General features: G+C 29.3%; 1 protein-coding gene across 1 annotated transcript in view; it reads right to left on the minus strand.

The window, feature by feature from the left end:
• Positions 1-9681, minus strand: part of LOC106472764 (fibroblast growth factor receptor 2-like) — a 45759-nt gene that overhangs the window by 23066 nt on the left and 13012 nt on the right. Inside the window, exons 2-6 of the mRNA XM_013933421.2 lie at positions 8776-8899; positions 8175-8365; positions 2185-2305; positions 1586-1752; positions 474-613 (exon numbers count right to left, since the gene is read on the minus strand). Coding sequence (XP_013788875.1) covers positions 474-613; positions 1586-1752; positions 2185-2305; positions 8175-8365; positions 8776-8899 — 743 coding nt within the window. The remainder of the gene's footprint in view (positions 1-473; positions 614-1585; positions 1753-2184; positions 2306-8174; positions 8366-8775; positions 8900-9681) is intronic.

A 9681-nucleotide genomic window follows, 5' to 3' on the forward strand; every position in this document is an offset into this window, starting at 1 on the left:
TTAGTTAACACAATTATAAAAGTTTGATATCTAGACAATATAAAAACAAGATAAATTTACTGATGCAGGTATGTATTAAAACAAGACCTTCAATTTGTTCTAAAAATAAGCCCATTACTCAAAGCAAAAGGACTTAAAAGTTCATTTTTCCTTCTTTTTCTTAAAATATAAGCTTTTGGATACCTATATACCCATGCTATGATAATTTATGTTTTAAGAAAGAAAAAGACCTAAATATCATTATTTAATTTGTCTCTTAAATTTTTTTACTTAGACAACTGCATTTCATTAGTTTCACCTTCTACAACTTTCCGTTATCAGCTTTTTAAAAAATGCTCCGACCAAAGTTACTTTCTATAGAGCAACTATAGATGAGCCCAGTTGTCACATATGGAAACAAGCCTCTTAATTATGAGGTTAAATTTGACAGAGTAAAACAGAGAATGAGGTTAAAACAATGGAGTACAACCAACTTTTTCCGAGGAAACTCCCACTTAGGATCCACAGGAATGTCATATTCATCAATAGAAGGCAACTGTGATGTAATGCTGTAATTGCTCGGGACATCAATCTTTATTAAAGGTGTCAAGGAGTTATGAGAATTTTCAGAATCCTGAGAGAGATTAATTGAATAGCTTTCAATTAGATTAAAATTTCAAGCTAAGGTGTAAACAAATGAAATTAATTCAATAATTGTTCAGCTGCAAATAGGAAAATATTTTACAGCAACTGTATAAACAAAAACTGAAGTTATAAGAATTTATAGGTGACATAATTCCTTATAATATAAAAGTATATATTTAGGCAACTTCCATATAGCAAAACATAAGAACAATTGAGTTTGTGTATGAAAACTAACCGTTAGATATTCACATGTATATATCTCAGCACATGGTAATGAATTGCATGTACTAAATCTAAAGACAATGGTAATAAATTGCATGTACAAACTCTAAATAGATTGTAACAAATGTATGTATGACATATATAGACTTGATAGTCAGCTGTAAGTACAAAATACAATTGGTTATCACCATTATTTAAATTCATGGTAGTGAGCTCTATGCATAAAATCTAAAGGCAACATAGTCAGCTCTATGTATAAAATTTAAAGGCATACATTAATAAACTCTGTTTACACAATCCAAAAACATGGTAGTATCTCTATGTATAAAATCTAAAGATATGATAAGCTCTATGCATAAAATCTAAAAAGAAGGTAATAAGCTCTATGTATAAAATCAAAAGAGATGGTAGACAGCTCTATATGTAAAATCTAAAGACATCATAGTCACTTCTGTGTATAAAATCTAAAGACATCATAGTCAGCTCTATGTATAGAACTGTAAGTATCAAAACTAAAGGCTAATTGACAGAGAACTGCATGTATAAAATCTAATGGCTTGGGATTCATAAACTCCAAGTTATGTTGATCAATTTAGTAAAAAATACAAAAGTTCGAGACTGTCATATGATATCTTAACTTTCAAACAGAATTTTAATATATATACATGTATGCAATTTCATGCAATTTTTTTCAGTGGGAATTGATGTAAATCATATAGAAAATTATATATTTTCTTACAATTCTTTCAAGAATAATTTTTTTCCTTGTCAGTTTCTTTTTTTCTTTTTCCAGCTTCTTGTGTTTATGTCTAAAATACAGAAACAGCATTCCAGCAACTGTCACTAACACAACCGTTACTAAAACTGGAACAACAATCCACACTGGTGATACATTTTTGGAAGGCTCTTCAGGTGATGATAAAAAATAAATAAAAAAAGTCAAGAAATACACTACAAAATCAGCTACTATTCATTTTAATTAAATTCTTGTTCATTCACCTGTTAATGTATTAAAAGTGTTATTTACAATGACAAAAATCCACAAATTTCTTCTAAATCTGTAGACTGTTTATTTTAGATCAAATATAAGTCTTAAATGTGAGTTTATTATTAAATTCTAATTAACCAATTTTTGCAATAACATAACATGACTGTAGTAAGGAAAATCCATAACATGTTTCCCGAATGGAGTTTATCAACATGATTTAATTATAAAATAAGTACTGTAGCTTTAACATAAAAGCAGTTTGTAAAAAAAAAAATTAGGTAGCTATCTATGTATTATAACTGCTTGAAAAGATCAGCCATATTAATGGAATTACTTGAAAAAACACTTACTTGATATTACTTTTAACCAAAAGTCTTTACACACCCAACCAATCTGGTTTTCAACAAAACACGTGTAAGGCCCTGCATCAGCAGCAGTCACATTTATAAGATCTAGTTTTGTGTCATATTTCTGTAAATATTAAAAGAAAACAATGATATACTTGTGAAACACAAGTAGAATCTCAAGTTATAAAACATACTCAACAGCATAAGTGTTAAGCAACAAATCAAAATATTTTCTCTTACACAAATTAGGAAAATTTTTAGTATTACAGCAATCTAATTTTATCAATTCTAATTATAAAGAAAATAATGATAATACCTATTTAAAAATTATCATACCTCTGACAGCTACCAGAGATCGGAAAGCAATCAATCAAAAGAACTGTGTTTCATGATTCATGCAAATTTTGAGCTAATGTTGTATGCCTACAGTATATGTTGCCAGCTTAAATTCTGCTTGATGACTTGTGTATAGTTGTATTTTCAAACTGCCAACTAGTGTTGTTTGTGTTTTTGGCTAAAAGATTACAAAGTATTTGAATAAGAGAGATTTTATACATATAATGTTCAAGTATAGTGAGCAAGAAGCATTATCATTGATGCCTCAGCTGGTAGAGCCCCAGTATGTGATTTTCTTAGCCAGACTTAAGTTTAAGTACTGATCAGGGTATTTTGCTTCATCTTTGACATTACGTATTAACCAATTTCCCATGTAATGTTCATTTTCCAATTTCAAACCTCTTTAAAACAGTTTGTCATTAATATCTAATTTAAAAATTATTTACTGACATCAGGTTATCCAGTTATGTACTTGATATGCACTATATATATCAAGATGCTCAAATTGCTACTCTTGTGATGAAAAACCACAACAATTTGCACTTGTTTCATTCTTTCTAAAGTTTCTGTAGTTGATTTTATGCAGCATACCATTTTAAACTGCAATAATTCATCATAATTAATAACACAATTCCATTAACAAAAGAAAATGAAAAATGCATAATGATTGTAAATGTACTGCGTAAAGAAAACTTACATCATTAACTATCAGAACTTATTAAAGTAAAAACATTTTGAAATTTCTTAAGAACGTTGTTTTTGTAACTTATAAAACCATGTACACAAAATAAAATAAATGCTTGATATTACTTCTAATCTGTCATGTAACAAAACATTGCAGAAGGTAATCCCTGGCCTCTATTCTTCAGAAAGTCAGTTTCTTTGCATTATCTTACTAATAAATTTGTCTTAATCAAATAAACATATTTTTAATAAAAGATTAATTTATGAATAAAACAAGTTTTACATTTAAAAAAACTTATCTTATTTTTAAAAAATACCAGATTTCACTAAGTTTACATTGCATTGCCAGGTGGATATACTTGAATAATGGAACAGAATCTTACATGTTGCTGTATTAACACTACATTGCTAAACAACAGAATAAAAGGAAGTCTAACACAATTTTTAAATAGGGAAATATTAAAATATATATAGTTTTAGACCAGAATTCTGGTTAATGATAGGTTTCTGTTTTATAATAAAAGAAACATGAACATATTTGATTTTTCTTCTGTTTATATTATTTTCTTTGTCAATGGTTTTAACATCCAAAAAAACAAATGTTTATTTTTGAACCATGTGCTCAAACACAAAGGAGTTTTTGAATGTTTCTTTTATTTTTTCAGGCTTTAGACACTTGTCGACAGTTTTCTTTGATGTAAGAGTTACTACAGTCTTTTAGATGTAATTTGATTTGGATTACTGGACTTCCTGGGTTGTTTTTTGGTAGATGGGCAGGTCCTTAAGTTAAATGTCAATTCCTGTGGCTGCGGAATGATAGGTAATGTTAAGAAAACATATCACATAGGGAAGAAACATTGTATGGTATAATTTGTCATTGTCAGGTGATTTTCCAAGTAAAATTTAAAAGAGTTGTATGTAATGACAAACTATATTTGAACTCACAATGAAGTACTGGGAAACTGAACACCTTTATTGTTTGTGATCAGGACAAAAAGATAATGCTAAAAACCGAATTGATCCCAATTAAAGTAGGATGTCTGGTAACCCTAAATTTGAAACAAGGATCCTGTAGTGCCCTTAGAATAAATATATGCAATACAATTTGACCTAGTGCCTTTCTGGTAGGAAGGAAATTTTTAAATCCAGATCCATGTTGTATCTATCCTTTAGTTGTTTTTAACCAATTTTTCTGGATAGTATGTGAAAGCTTAAAGGTATATGGTATAACACAATAAAGAAATATCGTTTTTCTAAACTGTTGATTATATAATCAGATTGTGAGTAATTTTTTAAAGAATGATAAAATGGAAAGAAATGTGTTTTAATGAAAAATAAATAAAACTTTAACTTACATATTACAAGGTCTTCCTTTAATTTCATGAAAATATATTTAATATAAGTACTTTTATACTTTTCTAAGACATCAGTCTACATACAGTAGTCCCTTTTTTGTATTTTCAAACATCTATCAAATGTTTATATGCTTATAAAGGTTCCATTCTACATCTTGCATTTATGCCCATCTGTAATAGCTTCACATTTTAGTAAAAAATAACAAAAAAAGACAACTGATTATGCCTTCACAGGTTTCATGATCAGTTAACGATTTATGGGCAGCAGGATACTTATACTTCATTACTGTTTATTTAATTACCATAGCATGAATTTCAGAAACTGAGGAGGTAAAGATAGTAATATTTTTCCCACCTCTTAAATCGTATTATCATAGATTAACAAGCAGTATTACAACTATTTTACACATTACACATCATTACTCTAGAAATCAAAATGCACGTACAAGGACTTGGCTATTGTGTACATGTGCTCAGTGGGCATACCATGTTGAAACAACATAAATTTTGTACACATACATTTTGAAATAATTAAGTAAATGCACATTGCTACGGTGGGAGCACATGGTCCAAGGTGTTTAACGTTACCTTATTCTACTCTTTTGTTAGATGACGTCTTCTGCCCTCAAGGATAATTCAGTCTGTATTTTGAATCAGGTAAACCAGTTAGAACTATATCTTTTGCTGGCAGAAACATGATATCAACTAAATTTAATAGCGGACCAATGCAGTCAGGGAACAGAGGTTATGAGATGATGCTGTCTACTGGACAAAGAAAGCAAGGTGGTGTCCAGTTTACTTCTAGTTTGTATACAGCAAAGACCTTTTTTCTGGTGCTCATGTTTGGTATTGGAGTATTCAATTCGAAGAGAAAGATGAATTCAAGACCAAGAATGCTTACTAGCCAGGAATGAGAACTTTCCATTGTTAGTGGATACACATTATGAGATTGCTCCCTTTTTCTACTGTTTGAATATAGATTTTGCTCATTCATTTAAACTAATGTTCACAAAGAAGTAATGTGGACTATAATTTCGAATTTATAAAGTGTACCATCATGAAACATGAAAAGCTTTTATTCAACAATACAAGTCTGTTGTACACAAAAAGTCAGAGGTGTTACTAAAGGTTTTGTGCTAAATCTTTGTCTGTAAAGTGTCGAAGTCAGTCTAACTCAGATTCTGATGAGTCGAAGTGCAAGGTGATGTTCATGTGAAAAATAAAAATACTATACAGTTTACAACTTGTATTTGCATAAACTCTACGACATAAATTCATGCATATCTGAAGTTTTGTTAGTACCCCTGTATATTTTATCTGGCATTTTCTTTACTCTAATACCAACTGTTGGGAATCAGTAATACAGGATAACACAAAAAGTTGATAACTCTAACAGGATAACTCTTATATATAAGAAACAAACTTATAGTCTAAATACTTCAGTGAAAAGAAATCTCAATTTTCCTGGAGAACTATGCCATTATTGCAGAAAGTTTTGTCGAGAAATCCGTTTCAAACTGAAAATACCCAAATACACTGGAAACCAGCCTTCCTGTAGATGGACAATAGAATTGGGTTCCTTGATCAAGTTGCTTAGTCAGCACAGATATATTTTATACTATAGATAGGGTTTACTCATAGAGGACTGATGTAGGTGGCCTCTCCTCCACTTATTCAAAACATTTTTCTAAAATCCCTAACCCAATAATTTTAAATTATGATACTGAATCTATTAGATGTACAAGTTTTCTGAGGGCTAGATATTTCTATATTTTTCTGCCTCTTGTTATAAATACATGCAGGTGCAGAGTGCAAGTATGAAAGCAAGTGAGAGAAATAATTAGACAGACCTAATCTTAACAGGCAATTTCTAAAGTGAGTTTCACAGCTGTATTGTAACAACACAGAGAAAAAATAATTTGTCTTGTAAGTTAAGTTCTAAAGTAACTGAATCAGCCAGTGTGGACTTTTGACAAGGAAAAAGGGAATTATTTAATACTCTGGATACAACTGTGGTAACTGACAAAAGTTAAATTAGTGAAAGCAATACAAAGTTAGTGAGAGATATAGATCTGGACTGTGTTTGTAAGTTTAGCCATAAAGAGTGGTGACTTTTAAAGTGTTATAATCATAGATTGTATTGTAAGAAAAAGAGTAGAGAATAATAATTCTTCTTGTCAACTGGGTTCTAAAGTAATTTAACCAGCCTGTGTGGACTTTTGGTGTAAAAGAAAATTATTTAAAGTTCTGGATACAACTGTGACAAGCAATAATGTAAAGAATTTTTGTATATACATTTGAATTGTTTAGAATATATTATTTTAAAACAAGTGGACCATATGCTGTCCATTTATTGTTCAAATTTATTACCAACAAGTCACAGACACCTACTGTAAAGAATCCCAACCCATACATACATACAAAAAAAAAAACCTGACAGAACCTGTAAGACAATAACTAATATAAAAAACATATTCATTAATTTTTTTTTATTTCTTTTGAAACTCTCATGTAGGGCATAGGACCAGCCTTGTCTGATGAGCTGCCACTACTGAACTTACCTTTATGGTAAGATTGTTAATACACATTTTCACTAATGACAGTTATTCAGGTTGGTAAAAACTTTATCATAACTACAGCAGCACAGTGATATTTCTTGACTGGATTGTTTAGCTAAAGAAAACAACAAAGCACTTCCTATAAAGAATGAGCTATTCTCTTTCTGTACTTAAACTAAATAAATTGCTCTAAAAGATATCTAAACAACAGAATATATAAACGGAATAGCAAATCTTATTAGCATGTGGGCAGCTAATATTAAACATTTTCCCCCCAAAAAATAGCATCAATTGTGTTGCATTATGATTATTCTCAAATAAACTGATTCCCACATATGTATCAGATAGGTCTGATTGATAACATGAAAACTATACAGAAAATTTACAGAATAACCTGAACCTGAAAACTCTGCTGAGTTTTAACTTATGTAAGAAATAAAAAGACTAAACATGTGCAATGTTAAATGCAACAATGTTTATTACAAACAAAGCAAAAGAAAAAAGAACAGCATGTGAGTTTTCATATGCAAGTACAACTCTGAATGTATAAAGGTTTTGATCTTGCAAGAAACCTTGTATCTTTGTGATAGTTTGACCACATGGCTGGCCATTCTGTCACAGCATTTGTCAGTTGTAACATAAAGACATCATCCACTGTTATTGAGCCTATCTACACTAAGGTGCAAAGTTGCTTCAAAATTTCTACAGGTAGAGTAGATACTGTCAGCTATAGTCTATATAGAACAGACAAAAAGGCAATTATAACAAAAATTTCAATGGTTTTCTGGACCACGTGTCTATGCCAAAACTGCATAGAAACATACTAACTGAATTTTTTTTAAATTCTTATATTAATAACGATGTTGAAAAACACATGATATGTAAGCATATCTCAGTATCATGTCACACATTCATTAAATATAAAAAACTATATAGTCATAAAATACTTATAAACAAGACCAATACGATAGCATTACGACATTAAAAACATGACAATTAAAATACAATAAAACTGAATTTAAAATAAAGTTCAATTTTACAAATCACACACAAGTCTCACCTTTAAGGTCTTAAAATTATCTGCCTTATGAGCTTCTTGACAAGTTTCACTGAATGAATATCGTTGAATCCAAGCGTTATATGATGAAAGATCACTAATAAATTTACAGTTATAACTGACATTTTCTCCACTTGTCACAGTTTGATTAACGTTGACATTTTCACTAAAAATGGGTCGTGAGCGTACTATTTCTATAAAAGTCAAGAAAAAAAGATTAAATTGTTTCTCCTGTTTATATTTTTAAAATTCTGAGTTTTAGACCTACAAAGATTTTTTTTTTCACTTATGATCAGTAGTTGAAAAATGAATGTTGCTTATTATGAAATTGAGAAAAGACAACAAAAAAGGTTCTAGTTTATTATAAGTTAAGTAGACATAAAAATAAAAACTTTCTTTGTCTGCATATACTATCTTGTTTAAAGAACATTCTAAAGAATATAGCTGCTTTCATTAAAGTTAACCTAATTTGTTAAGGGTAAAAATAAAACACATGTAGAAGCATGTATACAAGACATTCCCAAAGTTTCATAGTGAATTTCTAACAATGTATTCTCTTTTAATTCAACTGAAAATTATTAAAACTGAAACTAATAAATACTACCTTGGGCTTCAACTTCAAATGTCTGGTTGACCTCTCCATGTATGTTTGAAACAATGCATTCATATTTTCCATTATCAGAAAGCACAACCTTTTTAATTTTAATTGCCCATTTGTATTTCTTAATCTGTTGATAAAAAATAAACATACTATACAGGTATTTCATTAGAATATGATAATCTACTTTTAATTTACAAAAACAATTTATTAAATCATTAACAATAACAAATGTTTATCCTTAGATGAATAGGATTTTTATGTCTATAATTAAGCAGTATTAATTCCATATTAATATATGCAATACCTTTGCATGTAAAATGAAAAAATAGTGAAAACATTTATTATTCTAACAAAAGTAATATTCATCAATGTCCTAATTTATTAAAGATTTTGATCTTGTATAGCTTTTAAATCTAATAGATATGTTACTAATAAAACTTGTGAGTGAATAAACACTTTAAATAAAAGTTACAAAATATTAGATACCAAATTTTATGCAAAAGTTTCATTCTAATGTTTTTATGCAATAACACATACTCATCTGTGAAAGTCAACTAATTTGTTACTTAGCTATGGCTTGTTGTACATCATACTGATTATTGGTTAAAGAAAACTAAAATAATAAGCAAGAAAACCATTCACTTCAATGAGACTGTCAGCCATCTCACAAATAACTTATTTAATGCTAACAGATTAAACTGAAACTCGCTCACTACAAAAACATAATGTGAAAGGAAAACTTTAATGTTACTGAAAGAAATATAAATGTAAAAATATTTATAAATATTTCACATTTACTCTTATTAAGCTAACAAACTAATAAGGTGGCATTGAGCATATACAGGCTCTCCAGCAGTACATTATAAAAAACTAGGAGAAAACTAGGAAGCAACAGCACAAAAAACTAGG

Source organism: Limulus polyphemus, unplaced genomic scaffold (assembly GCF_000517525.1).
Source record: "Limulus polyphemus unplaced genomic scaffold, Limulus_polyphemus-2.1.2 Scaffold5590, whole genome shotgun sequence".
In the NCBI taxonomy this organism is placed as follows: domain Eukaryota; kingdom Metazoa; phylum Arthropoda; class Merostomata; order Xiphosura; family Limulidae; genus Limulus; species Limulus polyphemus.